Here is a 24,067-nt window from a genome sequence, read left to right as displayed (position 1 = left end):
CTTATTGTTTAAAAGCTGAATTCCATAATCTATTATAAAACCCTAATTAAATTCATTTCCATAATAATATACTCTTTCTGGAGCAGTGATCCTCAAAATGTGGTCCCCAGACAAGCAGCCTAGCATCATCTGGGAACTTGTTAGACTTGCAAATTCAAGGATCTCAATCCAGACCTACAGAACAGAAACTCTGGGAGTGGAGCCCAGCGATTATGTGTTAACAAGCCCCCGAGCTGATTGTGATGCACGCTCAGACTGGAGGGGCAGGGATGTTAAGTCCGTTGGAATGGTTTTAGTTGGTGATTGCGTACTGTCTCAGGTGAATACTAGCGTATAAAGCATTACCCTTGAATAACGGTGACAAGTTCTAATAACCTACCTCTTTGAAGTACACTGCAGGTAAAATGCTTTTCTATTTTAACTAACCATGTTTCCATCCCCGTCGATATTGCATTTTATCAGGAGTATAAAGCAGGCCCCTTACTTCCTAACCGGTCCCCTACCGGTAGCTCAATCAGCAGTAGCCCAGTTTACCTACAGAGCCCGGCCCCAGTGTGGCTGGGAATTTACCCAGAGGTGGGAGCAGGCCTCGGCCAATCAAAAGCAAGGCTCAAGTCGCTCGCCCATTCTGGCTGTGTGATTGGTGGTTTCCCACCGGCGGAAGAGACCCTTGGGGGCACCGCCCAGGGTCCTCCAGCGCAAGCCAATCGTCGCTCGGCGCCTGGAGGGGCGGGCCAGCGCGAGTAATTTAACATGGCGGAAAATGCCACCGTAGAGGCTCCGAGCCCGCGGGGGTGTGCGGATGGGGAGGACGCAGAGCCCCAAGAGGAGGGGATGGCAGAAACGCCGAGAGATGATCAGGAGCAATTTGAGTGCCAGGAACTGCTCGAGTGGCAAGTGCAGGTGGGGGGCCCCGAGGAAGAAGAGGACGCGGGCCCGGTGGCCGAGGCCGAGGCCGAGGCGGTAGCTGCCGGCTGGATGCTCGATTTCCTCTGCCTGTCTCTTTGCCGGGCCTTCCGCGACGGCCGCTCCGAGGACTTCCACCGGACCCGCGACAGTGCCGAGGGTGAGTGCTGGGCGCGACCGGCGGGTGGCTGCGCTGGGGCCGGGGGCGTCGACGCGCAGCGGGGCGAGAACCGCGGCGGACGGTCGAGGCCCGGTTTGCGGCGCAGTACGCCTAGTGCGGTCGGGGGACCGGGGCTCTGAGGTGAACGTTGATTCGAATCCTGCATCCGCCTATTTCCAGCCTCTCAGTTTTTCTCAGATTCTGTTTTTCTCTTCAGTAAAAAGAATAAGACTCCCACTTTAGAATTGACACAGGTTTCAGTGAGTGAAAATGTATAAAATTGCCCAGTGTCCCAAGTCCTTTTTCTTCTTTGGCGCTTGTAATTGTTGTTTCTTTCGACTCAGGTATTCCCGTGATGGCATTTATGAAGCGGTCACAGTGGCCTCCAAGTGACCCAAGCATCGGCGTTTTCTATTATTTTGTGAGCTTTTAAAGTCCCATTTGGGCTGCTTGCACAGTATAGGCTGCAGAATAAAAATAACTGTCAATGAAATGTACTCCCTAGACAACACAGACTGTAACTGATGGACAAAGACACAGACTCAGAGAAGACTAGCCTGGCCTTTTCAGTGATAACAGAAAGATGCTCTGCTATTTAATATAAAATTAAATACTTCAGAAAACTATATTAACACATTTCATCTTCATGGCCATCCCATTCCTTAGGCAAGTAATTTTAGTTTATGAGGAATGGACTAATTAAGCAACCTCAAACATTGGTAGGTTAGAAGGAATGTTCCACACTTGTGCCCTATCTTCCAATTCAAGAACCCTTCCTCCAACTCTATCAGAACACTGGAACCATGGTTAATTAACATTAGGGAGAAAGTTAAATCCTAAATTGGTTTATTATAGTGATTTATTTAAAAAGTCCACTTTGGGGAAGAGGGTAGAATTATCTCAAAATGAATTTGAGTTGGAAACACCAGTATGACCTCCTGTTTGCCTTCATACAGGTATGGATGGTGTTCAGAGGCAAAATTCAACCAAGTGAATTTGCAGATCTAATTGCAGATAAGCAATTTCATGAATTGGGCAGACAGCATCCCACCTAGCAAGTAGGGGGGAGCTTGGAGTTGTACAAAATGGAAGATTTTTAAAGGAAGGAGGGTGGGGCAAGAAAGTTATTAGCAAAAGAAAAGGATTGTTCCAGGCTAGGTACTTTCCCTTAGGAGGAAGGGGGTCTTATGCAAATTAACTCCTCTTCCTTTGGGGGATGGAGAGGACCCACTCGGCAGATTCTCTGGCTCCAGTCACAAAATTCCTTACCAGCAGGTTAAGACTATATTTCTGGGGGAGGTTGAAAGTGCAGTTAGATTTGGTGTTAAGCCCCAGTTTGGGCCAGTGGTTTTCTTTTAACAGTGGTTACATATAGAAGTATATATGGGTATTTCTATACATATCTAGACACAGGTTAGTATATACTCATATATTTCCTTGTTCTGTTGGAAGGGCATAGAAGCGGGCGCCTGGGTGGCTCAGATGGTTAAGCGACTGCCTTCGGCTCAGGTCATGATCCTGGAGTCCCGGGATCGAGTCCCACATCGGGCTTCCTGCTCAGCGGGGAGTCTGCTTCTCCCTCTGACCCTCCCCCCTCTCATATACTCTCTCTCTCTCTCTCATTCTCACTCTCTCAAATAAATAAAATCTTTAAAAAAAAGAAAGAAAGGGCACAGAAGCAATGTAACCCTAAATAGCAACCTAGCACTTGAGTCTTGGTTTCTAATACCATTCCTTAAGAAAGACAGCTAGAGCTCTTTGGAGAAATGGCCTGGTTCTGGGACTGGGACAGGAAATGTGCAAGATGAACCTGGAGCATCTTGTGCCAGAAAGTAAAGCCATAGTGGTGGCAGTACAAAGGGACAGGAACCAACTGCAAGAGCTCCCAATGGGCAGAGCAACTCAAGCAAGGAAATAGTTTGGATTAGAACCCAAAGGTCAAATAATTATCTGTGAGCCCATGATGATGTAAATAAATGATGGAGAAAATAAATAAATGGGAGAAGAAACAAATCTCATGCAGAAGAATTCAAGTAATTTATGTAGCTACTATGTCCTCAAGGAGGTGAAGTGTAACACCCCACTCCTGTGCTGTGCATAGTGACTTTATTCTGAAGACTACAGTATGAAATTGGAGGGAGGATAATTTTACAGGAGAGAAACCTGACAAACACTACTTCACACCTAGGCAATCAAGGTCAACAGGAACAGTGACAGTTGGTAGTATGTACACTTTATGTGATGTGTCAAATATGGAACTTCTTTGATCTTTCTCCCAAAACCCCTTAGTCAAATTGTAAGAAAAACATCAGACAAACTGCAATACAGAATGCCTCAAAACTGCCAAGGTCATCAAAACCAAGGAAAGTCTGAGAAACTTTCATAGCCAAGAGATGCCTAAAGAGACATGGTAACTGAATGTAATGTGTCCTGGGTGGGATCTGCAGCAGAAAAGACTTGAAGTAAAAACTAAGGAAATCCGAATAAAGCATGGACTTTAGTTAAGAATGTATTAATTCTGGCTTGTTAATGTATATATTTCACGCTAATATAAGATGTTACTAGTAGGGGAAACTGGGTGGAGGGTATATAGGACTTACATCCTCACAATAATTCTGTAAATTAAAAACCATTCTAAAAAATAAAGACTCCTTTTGAGGTTCTAGATCAAGACCCAAGGAATAATCTAGGCCGCCTCTTACTATTTTAAGGTTAAGGGCACAGAAACCCAGAGAAAGTAAACTTTTTAAAGTTGTACTGCTAATCAGTGACATAAATTGTGAACATAGTGTTGTCTCTGTGTTTCCATTTTTGACTGAAAGGACTCCCTTTTATCTTCTATAGGATTTCATTTATTACACTTTCAACGTTGTAAAAATACACAACTCTTGATGCTTTCTAGAAAATTCTTAGTTCTTTCATTCTGACTCAGAATTGTTCTCACACCTCACTTAACTCAGATAATGCCTTTTCCAGACTGTTATTCCTAACCTGTCTTTGTCCATGGGAAGCAGTGTAAGATAGTGGTTAAGAGCATGGGCTCCAGAATAAATTGTCTGAATTTGATTCCTGGTTCTGCTACTTCCTAGCTGTAAGACCTGACGCAAGTTACCTTTTGGTACCTCAATTTCCTCATCTGTAAAATGGTGATAATAGTATCTACCTCACAGAGCTGTTGATAGGTATAAAGCAAGGATTCTCAACCTCAGCACTGTTGACATTTTGCACCACATAATTCTCGTTCTGTGTATGCATGAGAGTGGAGGGGGGCAAAGGTGGGGCTTCTCCTGTACGTTGTAGGATGTTTAGCAGCTCCCCTGACCTCAACTACGAGATGCGAGGAGCATCCCCCTTCCACTCATGATCAGAATTGTCTTCAGACACTGCCAGATGTCTTCAAGGGGACAGGAATGACCTCTAGTTGAAAATCACTGGTGTAAAGTGCTTAGACTAGTGCCTGGTATTGTAAGTGCTTAAATATGGTTGCTATTGTAGCTAATCATTAGATTTCCCTAGTCATTAGATTTCCCTAATGTGTTTTTCTGTCAGCAATGTTTGGTTACAGGTGAGGAAAAAACAGATAGCGAGGTTCAACCAGGTTTTCATTGTTTTTGTTTTGTTTTTTGTCTGGCAGGTACAAAGAACAGAAGGGCAGGGGTGTATAAGAGATTTGTAGTTACTGCGTAGTGGACTAAATTGAACGCGGAAGGAAGTGAAGATAGAGATCTGACTTCTCTAGAATAGAGTAGATTCATTTGTTTTGCTTCTATACCATACTTTTAACCTTTGTGGCATTAAAATTTTATTTAATAACTTGCATAAATTTTGGGTTATGTCTTCTCAAGCTAAAACCTTCCTGAGGGGCAGGGGCTGACTGTCTTTTTTTTTTTTTGTAATATTTATTTATTTGACAGAGAGACAGCGAGAGAGGGAACACAAGCAGGGGGAGTGGGAGAGGGAGAAACAGGCTCCCTGCTGAGCAAGGACCCCCCCCCCCCCAGATGCGGGGCTCATGACCTGAGCCCAAGGCAGATGCCTAATGACTGAGCCACCCAGGCGCCCCAGGGGGCTGACTGTCTTATCAGCCCCTAACATTGACTAGCAGTGGATGTTTAATAAATATTGAATGAATTGTTTAAGTTTTATATAAATTTTGTGCTCTCTCTGAATCCTGTTTAATTAAATTGTGGCTGTATTTGGTCCAGATAATCTCTAGTATAGTATAAGATTATGCTATTTTTGAATTGAGGAAACAAATACAAATAAATGTATTTGTTTTTTATCTCCTTAGTAGCTGCAGGACTGCTTTTTGGTTTTGCTAGTTGATTTAATCTTTACATACACCAACCAAGCCCTGGGTGAAGTATAACAGTGGCATCTTCAGGTTTTACTTTAAACATTATTTCCTCAGAAAAGCTTTCCTATCTTCTCCCTCCAGCTATACTAAAACACACTCTCAGGTTTGTTATATTGCACCCACAGCATTCCGTACTTGTCTTTTTCAGTTTTCTCCATGTTTTTACTTTAATTGCTTAATCATTTGTCTTTCATTTCTACATAGTATATGTGCTGCCAAAGCAAGCACTTTCATCTCTACATAGTTAATAAATTCACTGAGGTCCAGGATTTTACACACCATTATACTCACTGCCTAACATAACATCTGGGTGGGCACTCAAATATTTGGGAGATTAATATTAATAAATGTGTTTGTTTTTATACATCTGCAATTTTATTTCTTCCTTGGAGTTAGGATTGTGGAGAAACAGGTTTTGTTGGAGAAATAAACTTTTTTGCTGAAATTGTATCCTGAAAGTTTTAAACCAATAGCAGAAGGGGAAGATAGGTAGTTGGTAAACTGGGGCCTAAAGTTGCTACCCCCTTTCCATGTCTGCCCCCATGACTTCCTGTCCCAAACCAAATTACTATAGGGAAGGGAACTATTATCTTAATTTTGCTCAGTTGGTGATCTAGACAGGAGACTGAGAAGGGGGTGACCACAAGTTCCCAAGAATGAAGGGCATAAGTCCATTCATTGTACGTCTCTGTCTGACGTACAATCCTTAAGACCTCTGTCAAAGGGTAAAAGATAGCTAGATGGACTCGATTTGTTTCCAGACCTTTTCCAGAGCTTTTCTGTCCAGCTGTCACCAACGAACAAAGCGAAAACCAAGGCCACACCCACGACAGCCCCTTTGAATTTCCAGAATAAGTGTTGTTATATTAGAGCTGAGTGGCAGCTTTTGAACATTCCTCTTAGATGAGCTGAATATGATTTTTTTTAAGGTTTTATTTATTTATTTATTTGAGAGCGAGAATGAGAGAGAGAGCATGAGAATGGGGAGGGTCAGTGGGAGAAGCAGACTCCCCGCTGAGCAGGGAGCCCGATGTGGGACTCAATCCCGGGACTCCAGGATCGTGACCTGAGCTGAAGGCAGTCGCTTAACCAACTGGGCCACCCAGGTGCCCGAGCTGAATATGATTCTTTTCCACATGTCCTGAGGAACCACACTCGAGGTGGTTTTAGCCTGGGAGTTAGAACATGGAGCGCCTTCTGCCACCACAAACTCTTCCACCAGCCCGCATGGCAGGTCTGACGTGCTCACTTCTACGCTTGCCCAGGAGCTTCTGCTTAGCAGAGCATTATAGCAGAGTGTTAAGGTGAAAGCGCAGAGCAGCAAGCAGAGGTGGCTGCCCTGAGGGAGGCCATGCCTCCCTGGGCCCGTAGGCCTGGGGTGCTTAGTGTCACACCCATCTGTTGGGACAGCAGGACCAGCTTGACTGGCCTCCTGCCTCCCTGTGGCACTTACTTAAACTGCAGGTCAGGACTTCCAGGTCAGTGCTGCAGAATTCTGGAGTTGCCTATTGGGGTAGAGGCTTTATTGCAACATCCCCATGGCAAGAAAGACCAACACACGTTTGTTGGATTGGGCTGTGAGCTCACTTCTTTGGACCCGCAGGGCCCTTAGGAAAGGCTCAGGGCCTAGGGTCTAGCACCCCGTCACCACCTGGGCCATCCCTGTTACGGCCATCTTGCCCCAATAAATATGTTTTTTTTTAAGTTTTTGTAAACTTAACAGACTCACTTAACTGAAACCTTGACCAAAATAATATAAAATATTTCCTATAATATTAGGAGTTTTAAGGTATAAAGCTTCCAGCTAATGATTTGACACATTTTACAGTTTGAATCTAAATCTCCCTTTTTGTTAGTATAGAGTGCTACCTGTGGAAGTACTATTAAATATTTATTATTCTGCATGTGGAAATCTGTTTTACTTTGTAAGAAAAGTGTTCTTTGCTGTTTTTTCTCATTTAAGAAAATGTTATAGGGGCTCCTGGGTGGCTCAGGCGTTAAGTGTCTGCCTTCGGCTCTGGTCGTGATCTCAGGGTCCTGGGATCGAGCCCTGCATCGGGCTCCCTGCTCCGCAGGAAGCCTGCTTCTCCCTCTCCCACTCCCCCTGCTCTGTTCCTTCTCTCGCTGTCTCTCTCTGTCAAGTAAATAAATAAAGTCTTCAAAAAAAAATGCCTATAAACAAAAGCATTCAGCTCTCAGTTTGTGATCCTTTTTGCATGTTTGTAACCTAATTACTCAACAACCACACAGAGGCACTGCTGGGTCAAGTTTGGCTTTTTTAAAAAAAATGTTTTAATGTTTTTCTTTTTCAGCTATTATCCACGGAATGTCCAGTCTAACAGCTTATCAATTGAGAACTATATACATATGTCAGTTTTTGACAAGAATTGCAGCAGGAAAATCCCTCGGTAAGTATGTGTTTTTATCTTATGTTGGAAATATTTTAATCTATGTCTAAAGGTAAAACAATGAGAAGAAACAGATGAGATCCGTTATTTTTGAGAGTTGGCACTATGTGCTTGGTACGTTCAGCTACACAAGCATATCTAAAGCAACTAAAAGAAATATAGTTCCAATCTTCTTAGAGCACTGGTTGTCAAACTTAGCTTGCTTCAGAATTATTAGAGAACTTGTTAAAAAAAAAGAAAATAACAGTTCTCCACCATGAATTCCTGATGCAGTAGGATGGATAGGAGGGGCCCAGAAGTTTGTATTTCTAATAAATTCCCAGGTGATTCTGACACTGCTACTGGGGAGCCACACTTCATGGACTGTCTTTTGGAGAGTTTACCTCAGATTTGACTGTACGGTAACTTTGTGGTGACTCTTACTATTATACACACTGATTTTAGTAGCAACTATGATAATTGACACCTCTTACTTGAACTGGATTTCAGCACTTCTGTAGATAGGCCCATGTGATTTGTAGCTATAATAGCTCTCTCCTTTATCTCCACAGGTTATTTTAGATTGTAATGGGTAAGCCTGCTTCAGTTTATGAGTAATGGCTGATATTTACAACATGGTCATTTAAAGGACCTTTTGATGCAAATAATTACGTATTTATATTGGTTTTTACAGTTTACAAAATGCTTTCCCAAAAGTGCCAAGTGGTAGGCGGTACTTAAAATGAAACCACTTACTTACAATCCTATTGTGTTACATAAAATCCCAGTGTGTTTGTACCATTCTCATGGCCCTCACTTTCTAGCTCTGGCTCACATAGCATGCTTCTTGTTGGGGGTGAGGCCAGGTCTGGAGTTGGTGCCATGACCATAAGTGAATAGGACGAGAAGCAGAGTAAATGTAGGGGAGACAGAACTATAGGTAGCCTGGGCCTGTAGCTAAAGAAGAAAACCATCTTGATGTGGACATAATTGGAGAATTCCTGACCATGTAGACAATAAGTTAGCATGGTTGTTAACACTTGTTTTGTAAATTAAATATGACAACATAAAGTGCCCAAATGTGTTTCACATATTAGCAGTTGTTCAGTGGATCTTACTTTCTCCCCCGACAACCCTTTCTTTCTGAAAAGAAATGCAGATTTTGTGTGTAACCCCATTAATCTTGAAATTCACCAGGATCCCCTTTTAGGTATATCTTAGAATAGGCCCATGTCAATTACCAAGAATCAGTGTATTTCACCATAATGGACTCAAGTGAAACAACAAAATTTTATTTCAATTTATATGTTGGATTTTTAGCTATACATAACCTTTTTGCCTTTTTTTTTAAGTGGTTGCTCAACAGCATCACTGCCTACTAGAAACGTAATACAAGCTACATATGTAATTGAAAAGAAATAGGTGGAATTAAATTTAGCAGTATCTTATTTATCCCAATATTTCTAAAATATATATCAACATATAATCAATATAAAACATGTTAATAAGATATTTTACCCCTTTTTTTTGCAGTAAGTCTTTGAAATCTGGGGTCTATTTTATACTTAAAGCACATCTCAGTTTGGAACTAGCCATATTTTTTTTTTTAAAGATTTTATTTATTTGAGAGAGAGAATGAGATAGAGAGCATGAGAGGGGAGAGGGTCAGAGGGAGAAGCAGACTCCCCGCTGAGCAGGGAGCCCGATGCGGGACTCGATCCCGGGACTCCAGGATCATGACCTGAGCTGAAGGCAGTCGCTTAACCAACTGAGCCACCCAGGCGCCCTGGAACTAGCCATATTTTAACGGCTCATTAATTATATATGGCCAGTGGCTACCACATTAGCTTTAGTTTCCTGCTGCAAATAGCTTTAAAATACAGTAAATGTCTTGGAGGGGAAATGTTTGTTTATGGCAGCCACCCTCATCTCATGGGACTTTATTTTTTAAGATCTGTGCAACTCTGGGAGACTTCCCTTCCTTTCTACTCCAGCTTTCTGCAGCGCCCCAGAACTCAGCAAATGTCCTGAGGGGAAAACCAACCATGTGTTTCAGTTCCTCTAGTTTCCAGTCCACCAACTAGCCCCAAGGAATCCACCAGGAGCTTCTCCTCATTTCTCTTACACCAGTAAAATCTCCCTGCCTGGAATACACTGAATCCTCATCCTTATAAGCAAATGAGGCCAGGAAAGAAAAGCTGCAAATCATCCGCTAACCCCTAGAAATATAGTTCATCTAGTTCTTTTTGCTTCCACTACTATCCCATGTCTTTGGCAATAATTTTGCAACTTATTCCACTTTTTTCTAGTTGTAATGGGAGCGTTGGCCTACTGCATTATCCTGCATTCTACCTGAAAGTAAAAGGCTACTCTAAAATGTTTGAAGTTAAGATCTTAACACTTTTTTCTATAAGTACATTTTTTTGTACATCTCACATTTATAAGAAGGCAGCAGATTAATGAGATGGGTTAGATAATATCAGTCAAGAAAGACTTAATAGGAAATATAAATATTGAAGAGAGTTTTTAAAAGAAAAACAAATGTGAAATGAAGAAGGATTAGGCAATCTGCCTTTGCATTTTCATATTTCATGTTTTCTAGCACATACTCTAGCCTTACCAGGCATCTTGTTATTCCTGAAACACACCTTTTTTCTGAGACACAGTAAGTGGTTTTTAAGGGTTCTGGTGTCTGCTGCTTCTACTTGCTAGCTGTGTGACCTCTCTAAGTCTCAGGTCCTACTTTATAAGACAAGATTGATAATGTTGTATACCCTTTTAAAGAAGTGGTTTGGATAAAGGAGCTCCTGCATGTTAAACACTTAGCATAGTGCCTAACACATAGTAGGACCTTAATATGTGTTGACTTATGAGTGTGAATATCTTTTTTCCTCTGCCTTATGTTCTGCTGCTGCCTTCCTGAAATGTTCTCCTTCCCATCCTTATCCTCTTCACTTAGTTATCTCCTGTTTATCCTCAATGTCCTAATTTGGATGGTTTATCTTTCATAAAGGATTCTTTGTTAGTATCCTCTAATAGAACTAATCTTAGAAAATACAGATGCATGGGCTGTACCCTGTACTAACTAAACCAATCTCTAGAGGATGGGTCTAGGCATCTGCATTTTTTTTAAAAGCTCCTCACATGATTTTGAGGTATAGATAGGGTTGACAATCACCGGCATAATACATAATTCTAGTAAAGGACCAGTCACAGTGGTTTCTTTCTTCATAGCTAGCGTGCAAATTTCATGAGGGCAGGAACTGTTTCTTCTTCCTGGTCTGATCCTAAGTATCTGGCACAGGGCCTGGAATATAAAGAGACTTTTTTTGTATATGAATTAAGATTTTTATGTTTAAAATGTTGGAGAAACAATTAGGAGAAAACAGGAAATTGTTTCTACAAAGTAGAAATTGTTGAAACTGCTAACATTTAAATTGCATGCTCCTTCTAGTTTTTCAAAGGAAAAAAAAGGAAATTAACTTGAAAAATCAAATCACTTCCCTAAACTTTTGTATACGGACTGGAATAGTACCTGGCACATAGTACATACTCAGTAAATATTTAAAGAAATGAAATCATAAAAAATTGACAAAGTAAGGTTCTACTTCGCTTCCTAAGTTAGTTATTTTTGTTCTGGTTTTAAAAGATGCACAGTTTGAAACTGATGAACGAATTACACCCTTGGAATCAGCCCTGACAATTTGGGCTTCAATTGAAAAAGAACATGACAAACTTCATGAAGAAATACAGAATTTAATTAAAATTCAGGTATGTGTATTACATTATTATTGTTATTTTGCATATAACATCTAAAGAAATTAAGAACCACTTAATAGAAGTTGAGCAGTAAACCCAAAGTAAAATTTAATATAATCATTTTCTTCAGAAATTTGACCTTTGGTTTATAGTCTCCACGCAAGCTCTGAGAACGGGAACTTACTGTTTGCTACCTAAGTATGTATTGCCCCCACTTGAGAAAATATATAACATTGATTTAAAGATCATAAAGCAACTTTCAAAAACCAGTGATTTGTGCTCTCCCAATTTCTATTCAAGATTACAAATAAGAAAAAAATAAGAATATTTAAAAAGAAATCAACGGATTTTTGTAAGTAAGAGAATGTAAAATTTTATGTAGAGGGAATTTTAGGAGTCACCTTATTAAAGAGTGAAAAGCTAAAAAAGTCATTCAAAGATACAGTGGCAGGGAAAGTATGTTTTGCTAACAAGCAAAGCAAATACTAAGGATTGTTCTAGTTAAATAAATTTGTCCTCATTTTTAGGGAATTATTTTATGGTTGGGTAGGAGAGAAAATCCGGATGATATCTCACCTTCCCCAAAATTAATTATTGTTAGTATGGTGACTGCCAAGTAGAATTAAGACCAGAAGAGAATGGCAGAAATATGACTGCACTTTTAAGAATTTCAGCCTGGGACAAAGAGATTTGTTACATTATCTCAGTTTTGAGGGGTTCTAGAGAAGGAGGCCATCATTAATATACTAGTATAAAGTTGAGTGGGTTACCATAAATACATAGCAAATATGCAATACATTGCTTACTATTTGTCAGGTACCGTTCTGAGCACTTTTCATGTAGAACTCCAATCCTTACGGCAACCCTACGAATAGGTACTATTATCTCCACCATTTTCCATACAAAGAAACAAGAGGCACATGAGGTTAAATTGCTTGCCAAAGCTGCCCAGATGGTAACGGTGGTTCCCTATTTTACTACATACTGTATTAGAAAGGCCAGTTTATCAATCGATCATTCAGAAGCATCTGGCTTCCTAGGTTTCTATTAGAGATTTTCCAGGGATCCTACTAGCTAATTTTATATATTCTAATTGTCATGAACACCATCTACCTTCTCTCTCATTTCCCTTTTGCTCAAAGTAATATTTAGGTGGGTCCTAAATGTATATAATGTAGCTCCTAATTTATTTATTAATGTCTACTTTTAATTGGCCTAAATTTGAAAGAGCTAGAACGCTTCGGCATTTATCAGTAAATATGCAAAGGGGCCAATGAAAAACTTTTACATCTTTTTCAAGCCACAGTTATTTCATCTTTGAAAAGAGAATTTATATCATGTATCAATTTTTAAGTGAAGTAGTTTAGACTTAACAGGACTTATTTCAATACTAAACAATTATACATTTTTAAAAAGCAATCTAAGGTTTGTATTTGTCATCCTGTCTTTTAGGCTATAGCTGTTTGTATGGAAAATGGCAATTTTAAAGAAGCAGAAGAAGTCTTTGAAAGAATATTTGATGACCCGAATTCTTATGAGGTAGTTGTTTATATTAGAATCAGAATTTTAGAACTGCTTATATGGAGTGAGGTAAATAAAAGAGCACTGGAGGAAGAAAGGGATGTTTTATCTTTTAAACAGTATAGAACAGTGCTGTCCAATAGAAATATAATTGCAAGTCACGTGTTTTAGCAGCCACATTAAAATAGTTGAAAGAAACTAGTGAAATGGATTTTAATATTTCATTTAGCCCAATATATCCAAAAACATCATTCTTAGCATTTAATCAACATAAAAAAGTATTGATGGGATATTTTATACTCTCTTTTATTTATTTGAGACAGAGAGAAAGAGAGCACGTGCACGGGCAGGGGTGGAGGGGCAGAAGCAGGCTCTCCTCTGAGCAGGGAGCCCAGTGGACCCTGGAATCATGACCTGAGCTGAAGGTAGTCACTTAACTGACTGAGCCACCCAGGCACCCCCAGAAAAAGCATTATAATTAGCTTATTTTTCTAGAGGGTTCTTACATGATCATTAGTAGTTTTTGTGTTTATGTGTAATGTTAAGGTCAATTGAACTTAGTTTTAAATAGTAAAAAAGTGTTGTTGGAATAAATTAAGCTTATTTAAAGAAATAAAAAATAGTTTTATACATTTTTAGTGAACTTTTTATTCAACAGTAGCATACCTTTAGTAGCATACATGTACTATAAGTGTATAAAGAGATGTGTTTTCACAAGAAACATGCTTTTGTGATGACCCCCTAGATCAAGAGAAAGAACATTGCCAGCACCCTCCTGTCACTGTCTCTCCCATCTTTTCAAGGATAACCACTGTCCTGACTTATAACATCCAAGATTAGTTTTACTTGTTTCCAAACTTTATGTAATTACATAGCAAGTTTATGTAAGATTGATCCATGGTGTTGCTCGTAACAATAGTTCATTTATTCTCATTGTTCCACTGTTGGAATATGCAACTTATCCATTCTGCTGTTGAGAAACATTTGGGTTATTTCCAGTTTTGGGCTGTTACATTCTTTTACATATCTTTTGTAGAACAAATATATGTGTTTCTGTTGGATATATACTTAGGAATAGAATTGATGGGTTGTAGGATATGCACATACTTGGATTTAGTAGATACTGCCAAACAGTTTTCCAGAGTGGCTATGTTACATCCGTTCCTTCAGCAGTGTGGAAGAGTTCCACTTGCTTCACAGACCTTCTCTGTAGTTTTCCTTTTAGTTCTGGCAAATACGTAGTAGTATCACATTGGGTTTTGGTTTCCTTTTCTTTGACTAGTGAAGTTGAGCACCTTTGAGCATGCTTCTATACAGTTGGGGGGTGATTACCTTAATCTCTTGAGGGACTGAGCTGAGTCAAGAGTAGATTGAAGTTTTATTAAGGCTCAGTCTATCTCTAATTTGCCACTGTTCCTAGGGTATAACCCTCCAGAGATTTCAGCTGAAAGCCTGATCTGTTTATTGGGTTCCCTGCCCCTACTTTTTTGCCTCAGCACTGTGAGGTTACTGAAAAAGCCCACTCTATACTTCCCAGAAGGAAGCTTACAGCCAGTAAGCATAAGAGGAAATGCTTAACCTCACTAGCATGAGTAATCAGGGCAGTCCCAAGTAATATATTGAAATAGTATTTCCTGTACCTCAGACTGGCAATGATTAAAATATCTTAGAATACTAACAGTTCGCTCAAAGAGTGGAGAAATGGTAAGACTGCCATACCTTCTCAGTGCTGTAAATTAGCACTTAAACTTTGGAGAGCATTTTAGCAAAATCTGTAAGTATGCATTCCAGCAATTCTACTTCTAGATAAATACCCTAGAGTAACTGATTTTATTTTTACTGCACATTTTAAAAGCCATGAAGGCTTTTTTTTTTTTTTAAGATTTATTTATTTATTTTAGAGAGAGCATGCCCGAGTTGCAGGGGAGAGACAAAGGGAGAGGGACACTCTCAAGCAGACTCCCCACTGAGTGTGGAGACCAACCTGGGGCTCAGTCCCAGGACCCCAAGATCATGACCTGAGCCAAAATCAAGAGCTGGCCACTCAACCGACTGAGCCACCCAGGAGTCCCTAAAAGCCATGAAGTTTTATTTAAAAAAAACAAACAGGCCCCACTAAGACAGTTGGTCTGGAATACAGCCTGAGAAGTAGAATTTTCTGAAGGTTCTGTAGCTTTTATTGTGCAACCAGCCTTGAAAGAACTAATGTCCAAGAGAAGCTTGTACTGTGTACAAGAAGACCTGTAGAAAAATGTTTAACAATATTGCAGTAATAGAAAATAGCCTCTAAAAGCTTTCAAAAGACTGGAAGAATGGATGAATAAATGATATTTTTGATCAGTGGACTATTGTACAATAGTGAAAGTAACTAGTTCTATATATAAAAATCAAATAACATGGGGACGTCTGGGTGGCTCATTTGGTTAAGCATCTGCCTTCGGCTCAGGTCATGATCTCAGGGCCCTGGGATCAAGCCCTGCATTGGGCTCCCCGCTCAGCCGGGAGTCTGCTTCTCCCTCTGCCTGCCTCTCCCACTGCTTGTGCTCTCTCTCTGACAAATAAATAAATAAAATCTTAAAAAAAAAAAATCAGATCAACATGGATAAATGTCAACAGAGTTGAGCAAATATGACAAGTTTCAGAAGAATACGCATATGCTAAATAGTACTGTATTATTTATGGGTACATTCATACTTAGTACAAGTATGTAAAGGAATGCGTGGATATGGTAAATTCTAAATTCAGGATAATGGCTACCTTGAGGAGAGGAGAAGCTGGAGGTGTAATCGATGATGTTTTATTTCTTGGCAATGGACATTCAGGTTCATGATTTATTTTTTAATCCTTTTGTATGTGTGTGAAATACAAAGTAGTTAAAGTAAGAAATACATTGGTGGGCCATTTAAAATAAGAATTTTTAAAAGTCCCGTGTCTCTGAGTTTATAATGTGATTTTTTTAGTTAAATAAGACAAAATTTCTACCATCCTATTTGTGATTTATGTGTTAATTCATTTTTTCTGTTGTCTTTAGCCTTTAAAAAGGAAATTGCTTATGATAATCTCTCAGAGAGATACATTCCACTCAATTTTTCAACACTTCAGCTACAACAACATGATGGAGAAAATTAAGAGTTATGTGAATTATGTGATAAATGAAAAATCATCAGCCTTTCTTATGAAGGTATGCATATTTCAGAGAGACTCTAACAACAATTAGAAATTGTTATAATAAAGGAGAATACTTGAAATAGAAATCCTTAAAAACTAATCAGAATTTTATTTAGTGATTTTGTAGAAGAGCAAAATGTTAAAATTAGTGAATCTAAAGGGTTTATTGATGATTTTTGCAGTATTTTTAAACTTTTTTGAAATAAGAATTGGGGAAATTTTTCAAAATAAAATGTTGAGGGGAGAACAGATCAAAGAAATTTTTAGCATGTTTTTGGAAAACAAAATTGGACTAAAGAAGGGCCTTTAAAAAGTTTTTTTTTTTTTAAATAACATTTTATTCCCCAGTCTTGGCCTCAGAAAGTTTTAACTTATGTTATAGTGGAGCACTGATTAATTTAAGGGAGTATAAATACCTGGAATTTTTATTTTTTTTAATTTTTCAAAGAGTTTGTTTAGAGAGGCAGGGAGAGAGAGAATCCCAAGAAGACTCTGTGCTGACCTTGGAGCCTGATGCAGGTCTTATCCCATGACCCTGAGATCATGACCTGAGCTGAAATCAAGAGGCAGGTGCTTAACAGACCGAGCCACCCAGTTGCCCCATCTGGAACTTTTATTGATTTTTCTTTCTTTCTTTTTTTTTTTTAAATAACCTTTTATCTAAAAATTGCCTAGTAAACACCATATGTATCAAATACACATACAAGGAAAGATCTTCTCCATGAGGCTTAGAAACCAAGCAGGTAACTAAAGCCACTGCCGTTGATGTCGTAGTTACTGGAGCAAACACAACACAATCCCTTTATCGACCTGTGAACAGATATATTGGTTACGGCTATCAAAGAATTAGAAGGCTTAATTTTAATACTGTTTGTTCAGAATGGCTTAATGGGTTCCTTTCTCTTCTACAACCTGTGTTTTAAGGCCGCAGCAAAAGTAGTGGAGAGTAAAAGGACAAGAACAACTCAAGATAAAGCAAGTGCTAACGGTATTGAAGTGGAAACCGAAGCTAGTTTGGATATAGGAGAAAGGTTTGTAAATTCATTTATACATGTTTTGTCTCATGGATACATCTTTATGTGGAAGTGTTGCTAGAGCCATTTTTAACAAAAAACAATTATTATAGAGGGTATGTTTTACTGATACTAACATTTGGATATTTGGAGCACTGTACAGTTACTTCCTGCTGGATGAGGTAGAGTTTATTGGCATGGCTTACAGAGCCGTGCGTAGCCCCTTTCTGTTGTTGTTTTTTTTTCCATATACAACCTTATCCCTAAGCATTAACCTCTCCCTGCCCACATACATGGAACTTTCTAGCAACACAGAACTTCGTCCTGATCCTCAAATATTACGAGCTCTTTCATGCCTGTCTTTTTGAACTCCCTTCAGGGTCTAGCTCAAAGATCACCTATGTTTTATTGAGCGCTCTGATCAGTTGTCACTTCTGTGCTCCCACAGCATTGAGTCGCATCTCTTAAAAGGACTTCTCTTGGATGGTAACATACCTGTTTACCTTTCTGTATTTCTGACTAGACTTGAGAATCCTTTAGAGTTTCTTAATTAGCTGTGTATCCTTGGTACTTAGTTCATTACCAGGCATACATTAGAATTTGCAATGCACTAGACACAGGGAATAAAACTAAAACTAGAGAAAAAATGAAGATCAAGAACCAAGCAAATATCAAGACCATCCTGGAGGCAAATAGAATCAGGACAAGTAAAGCATCAGATTTGCCAGTTTCAGGACAAAAATCAGGACACAAGTGAACAAGGATAGAGGTGTGATTGTGAAATCAGACAAATAATAGGAAAGATGAAACCTTCATGTTATCAATGGTAGATGAAATAAAAACTTTGCTAGAGCTTATAAACTATTTTGAGGCAGTAATTATAGGCAGGAAACAGGTACAGCAGCAGACATTATATAATTTGTTGTTAAAAATGTATAGACTTAAATGCTGAAGAAGTTGAGATGGAAGCTTCAAGGAGGGGTGAGCATTGTGCAGGCCCTTGAAGGATAGTTACAATTTTTTCAGTTGGATGGAAGAGGAAATGTCATTTTAGGATAGAAGAATAGTTCCAGTGAAGGCACAAAGGCGTAAATGGTTATACCGTGTTTTTGGAAGCTGAGTTTAACTTCAGCAAAGTGGGGGGGGCGGGATTTGTTAAAAAGTTCAGTTGGAGACTGGTAGGGAGGGCAAGAAATTAAACTTGAATCCATGGAAATAAAGATCCATGGAGAGTTTTTGAAAGAGTGATGTGAATACTTGATTACAACATTAACTGTGCTTAACTTACGTTTGTGGAAGCTTGCTTCAATGTCTAGTAAGTACATCTGTGCAAAAATTATCCATGTTGTAATGGAGACTGTTTGTGTCCTAATGTTACCAGAGTTTCTTTCCAAAGATATTTTGTATAAATTGCAATATGACTTGATTATGTAGTAAGTACTAACCTTGCGAAGTTTCTTTTGTTTACATTCTTAACATATTTTTTTCTTTTTTTTAAAGTGTTAGTGACAAACGGTCTGCAACTGAATTCTCAGGGGGTACAGTATCCTTACCGAGGTGAAGTAAATGGACATTTTTCTTCTCTGTCTTTAAAATCTTTGATTGAGGGCGCCTGGGTGGCTCAGTTGGTTGAGCAACTGCCTTCGGCTCAGGTCATGATCCTGGAGTCCCGGGATCGAGTCCCGCGTCGGGCTTCCTGCTCAGCGGGGAGTCTGCTTCTCCCTCTGACCCTCTTCCCTCTCACGCGCGCGCTCTCTCTCTCTCTCTCTCTCTCTCTCTCTCTCAAATAAATAAGTAAAATCTTTAAAAAAATAAATAAAATAAAATCTTTGAAGCACTTCATGCAGATCTAGATATTTTATAATAACTGTCATATAAATGGTGTGATTTTGAGAATATCATAGGTGCCTGCTTATCTCAACAGGTATTCAAGACCTTGACGTGTCTTGAAATTCCAAACTATAGAGACCTGCCTCTGGGATCCTGGGTTGTTACACCTTGTTCCCACAAGGCCATTATTGGCATACACATGTAGGGAGGCTTGAACTTAGAGCAGATGTTTAATAAACTCTTATTCTGTCCTAGAAATAAGGATATGTTGCCGGGGGGGTGGGGGGCAGTTCTATTTCTGATTGAACATCCCAAATTCTAATTTTATGAAATTACTTGAAAAACTGTGTTTAATCTACTAGAAATTTTGTGACAGACAATATAACATGTTCAGAGAGCAGCAAGTCTGCATGAATGATTTCAGAGTTAGAGCAGTTAGGATGCTGAATAGCAACCAGAGTGGGAGGTGTTGATTTAGTGTGGGGGCAGAGGTCAGTGGAAATGAGGAATTGAGAGGTCACGATCGTGTCTGGTTACCCACGAGAACACAGAAGTAACATAGTAGAGCCATCACTTGGGGGTAGGGGAAAATCTGTGAATGGTGGGAAGTGCTTGCAAGGCTAGTGAATGATTCTAAAGTATGGTGGTGGGTGATGTACATCAGTAGGACGAATCCTCAAGGGCTAACGCTTCTTATGGAAGCAGTATCCTGAAAGTGGCATTTGTTAGGAAATGGAAAGTATAGAGACCCACCTCTGGGACCCTGGGTTCGTAGAAGGTAGAAGATGAAGCCTGTCTACTTGAGCAGGCCACAAAGAAATATTCTCCCTAAGGGAGATTGTAGACAAAGCGAAGATGTAGGGGGACTGGTGAAGGGGTTGAGAATGGCATTCCACAGAGCACAGTAGGTTTTGGGAGGGAGGGAATGGATTAGCAGGTGTCTTGTGTACTTAGGTAAAAATACAGATTTTAGGTGGTGATAAAATCGTTTCCTAAGCTTAGGTGAACTATTTTTTCATCTAAACTAGCTCCTTTATAAAATGGGGATAATACCAACTTTGCAGGGTTGTCAAAATTTTGCCACACTCTGTGTTTCCAAACAGCCTTCATTTCAAAAACACTCCCTTTGGAAGCTGTAAAGATAAGTGATATCTACCATTATGTGTAAAGGAATTTTGGAATTTCTCTTTTGGGAAATAAACTTAAAAGCCCTAGGAGAGAATGAAAGTCAATAGTTGATCGTCTGAGGATTTTTTTTTTTCTTCACCTATCTAATTAAAAGGCCAAAAGAATCTTGGTTTCTTAGTAGATGAGATGGAGGAAATAAGTGATGGGAGGAGAGGAAAGTCAGACAACAAAAATCTTGAGGCCAAAGGTTAAGATGGGGCACTCAGCAAGGAGAGCACCAAAGGAAACAGGCCAGAGTAGAAGAAGGTCCTAAAACAGAGATTAAGACAAATCATCTACCTTCTTTCATAGCTTTTCTACTCTTTGCAGAACCAATCCCATGCTTTTATGTTCAATTTAGGTCTCACAAGAAGTTCTTTGTATCCAAGTCAAAACACAGATGCCAACAACAGGATTTTAATAGGCAAGAAGAAAGAATGGAAACTCTTCAAAGTGAGTACTCTTACTACAATTTTAGAAGTGGAGAATTGATTTGTCCTTGAAAGTGATCCAGCCCTTGACCTCCCCACTACAACACCCAGACACACTTCAGAAAACTAAAGCACAATGGATTAAATGCCATATCTTCATAGAGTTAGAAAGTTAGTGCTTAATTTAGAAAGCTATTCTGATTGCCTAGCTTAGAGTATTTTTGCTATGATAGTACACTGATTTTCTACCTTAACTTTATTCAGCGACTTGAAATAGTTACTTAATCTGAGACATACCGTTGTTATCATGATAGTTATGTTCTGTAAAGTCACTGTGGTTGGTGACTACTAAACCATTACTGGGGAATTACAGGGTTAGATTCCTTAGAGAATCTTGTCACCACAGTTTTGTCAACTGATAAATACATAACCTTGTTCAGTGTGTTTATGTGTTTTTGTTTAAAGATACTAATATATAATGTTGATGCATTAACCTTGACCTTGTGGCCAAGTAGCACTGTAAGTCATGCCTGGATGAAGCTTTCTCACACAGATTTTTTCTGTCGGGAACATCCTAGTCGTGCACTTAGGAACACTAGACAACACTTCCACGGTACATCTGGGGCCATTTTAAACGGCTAAATTACCCCAAAACACAAAATGTTGCATTAAATAGACTCTAAAAAAGACAATTATTTATGACAGAGCTAAAACACAAAAGCATCACCTTGCTTAACCTTAGCTGTGAACACACACATCAGGTGAGATGAATTTTTTTTGCTCTGTGTGTGTCCACCAGTGACCATTAAAGCACTTTGTATTGATTTTTGAGTTACAAATTACTAGGGAAGTAAATTCACAAATACAGAATCCATGAATAATGAGGATTGACTGTGGAATCTAGCTACCTTATTATATTTAGAATTTATTCTTATAAAAGGCATCGCTGGATTTAAAAAACAAGCAACAATAACCAAAAAAAAAAAAAAATCTTAAAAGTAGTCTATAGGGGCGCCTGGGCGGCTCCAGTGGTTGGGCATCTGCCTTCGGCTCAGGTCATGATTCCAGGGTCCTGGGATCAAGCCCCAAGTTGGGCTCTGAGCTCAGTGGGAAGTCTGCTTACTTCTCCCTCTCCCTCTGCCACTTTCTCTCCTGCTTCTGCTCTGTCTCTCTCTCTCTCTCAAATGAATAGATAAAAAAATCTTTAAAAAAAAAAAAAGAAAATAGTCCAAAATTGTTTTAAATTACAATTTGATTGTAAGTTTCTCCTTGGTATGTATTCATTCAGCAAATGTTCATTGAACCTACACTACATTCTAGGTACTGAATGAAGGAATGAATGAATGAATGAATGAAAGCAAGGATTTTTAAACTTTATTGCTCCATACCTAGCAGCTTGCGGTCAATATAAAAATAATAGATGTACCACCTTAATGCCAGGGACATAGTAGGGCTGCAGTAAGTATTAATTGAATAAATTTATTCATAACTGATGGCTGATGACAGGGCCAGTATTAACTAATATTTGTAAATTATAGCTCTAAAACATTTACATCCATAGATATTATCATCCTCATTTTAAAGATAGTGAAGTTAAGCTCAAAGAAATAATTGCTTCATGTTGTTATTCCAGAATTGTTCTGTGTCTATTGCTGCAAAGTGGCTAGTAATCATAATTATAAAATAAAATAATTTGGGGATTCTGGACTTTTAATTTCATAATACAAAATTCAAAGAAGTGGAAGCATATATTTTTTTTAGATTCTAAATAGTTGATTAGTGGTTAAACTCTGAGAACTGTAACCTCATTGCAGATTGGTTTGACAGTGACTGTGGATATTGAGCCTAGAAGATCTTGTGAGTTTTAGTACATTTTTTGACTTTTCGTTACATGTTAGTAGTATATACATACATATATATTTTTTCTCTTCCAGTTTGCTTAAAAGGCATGCAGTGTCCTCTCTTCATAGAGAATATTAGTTTTGTATGCTAAACAGTTTTTTTCAGATTTGTAAAATTCCATGTACTTTTAAGAAAATCAAGTGATTCAGAAAACTTGAAAGAAAGAAAATCACCTAAATTCTTTCTGTGCAGAAAAAAACTTACCACCATTCAGTGAAATGTGTAAACTTATTTAATCCTCAACAATCTTATGAGTGCTTTTTTTTTTTAATCATCCCCATTTTATACATGGGAAGCCACTACAAAAAGAGATTAAGTAAAATATACTTCGTCACAGAAATAGTGAACAGAACTAGAATTTGAAATTAACCTTCTTGGGGCACTTGGGTGGCTCAGTCAGTTAAGCATCTGCCTTCGGCTCAGGTCATGATCCCAGGATCCTGGGATTGAGCCCTGAGTCTGGCTCCCTGCTTAGTGGGGAGCCTGTTTCTCCCTGTCTGCTGTTCCCCCTGCTTGTGCACTCTCTCTCTCACTCTCAAATAAATAAAATCTATAAAAAAAAATAAAATAAAAAAAAATTAGACCTTCTTTTTTAAGTAAGCTCTATGCCCAACTTGGGGCTTGAACTCACAACCCTGAGATCAAGAGGTTCATGCTCTGCCAAATGAGCCAGCCAGGCAAAATTAGACATTCTGACTGCAGAGCCCATGCTTCTAATTGCTGGGCTAGACTATGTCAGTGGAAAAATAGTCAAATAAAAATTTGGGAAAATGTGATTAGATTACATGTTACTTTAAAACACATTTCCATTTTGAACTTCATGTAAATGCTGTTTCATAAGAAGTATATCAGTAACCTATATGATTCCTCCAAAATGAAGGATATAGAATATGAAATACTTCCAAGAGGTTGGATCAGGTTGCCTCTGTAATCATAAATTTAAATTTTAGACTGTTGACTGACTTTATCTAAAAAGGGTGATATTAGCAAAAAAAAAAAAAAAAAACCCAACCTCTCCCACCAATTCCCAATTTTTCTTAGTTTTATTTTATATGATAAAAGGTTTGTAGAATTCTCTTTTCTAGCCGTAAATCCCGAAGTAGTTTAATCTGTTTAAATTGATTTATTGCTGGTTACCAACCCTTTGACCATCATGTCCCCATTCCTTACCACTTGTTTGCTAGGGTTTTTTTAAAAGATGGGATTATAGGTACTATAATTTCTAAATTTAGGTCTGTTCTTTTTTCTTTTTGGGGTGAGAAAGGGAATTTACTGCCTCATACTCATAAGTTCAGAGATACATTAGCTACAAGTGTGGCTGGATCCAGCTACTCGAGCATTTTCATCAGACCTGCTTCCTCTATGTCTCTCAGCTCTACTTTCCTCTGTGATGGCTTTCCTTCCAGGCAGACTCTATTCAAGTGGCAACCTCTGACAGATAGATGCTCCTATCATCACTGAAGTGG

At 39.0% G+C, this 24,067-nt stretch overlaps 1 protein-coding gene and 1 pseudogene across 3 annotated transcripts in view; one reads left to right on the top strand and one right to left on the bottom strand.

Moving 5' to 3' along the window:
• Positions 1–735: 735 nt before the first annotated feature.
• TERF1 (telomeric repeat binding factor 1) overlaps positions 736–24,067 on the top strand; it is a 36,204-nt gene continuing 12,872 nt past the window's right edge. Inside the window, exons 1-8 of one of the 3 annotated variants that reach the window (XM_028112035.2) lie at positions 736–1,066; positions 7,736–7,831; positions 11,460–11,581; positions 13,022–13,108; positions 16,122–16,271; positions 17,183–17,289; positions 18,772–18,828; positions 20,630–20,721. In XM_028112035.2, coding sequence (XP_027967836.1) covers positions 754–1,066; positions 7,736–7,831; positions 11,460–11,581; positions 13,022–13,108; positions 16,122–16,271; positions 17,183–17,289; positions 18,772–18,828; positions 20,630–20,721 — 1,024 coding nt within the window. In that variant the 5' untranslated portion in view covers positions 736–753. The remainder of the gene's footprint in view (positions 1,067–7,735; positions 7,832–11,459; positions 11,582–13,021; positions 13,109–16,121; positions 16,272–17,182; positions 17,290–18,771; positions 18,829–20,629; positions 20,722–24,067) is intronic. The other 2 variants (XM_028112041.2, XM_028112047.2) reach the window with 2 other exon arrangements.
• Positions 6,160–7,098, bottom strand: LOC148164630 (protein JTB-like; annotated as a pseudogene).

This window comes from Eumetopias jubatus, unplaced genomic scaffold (genome assembly GCF_037043125.1).
Source record: "Eumetopias jubatus isolate StellerSeaLion01/CBP00866 unplaced genomic scaffold, mEumJub1_p1.0 scaffold_4, whole genome shotgun sequence".
NCBI classification, from domain to species: domain Eukaryota; kingdom Metazoa; phylum Chordata; class Mammalia; order Carnivora; family Otariidae; genus Eumetopias; species Eumetopias jubatus.
This window is presented reverse-complemented; position numbering and strand designations above follow the sequence as displayed.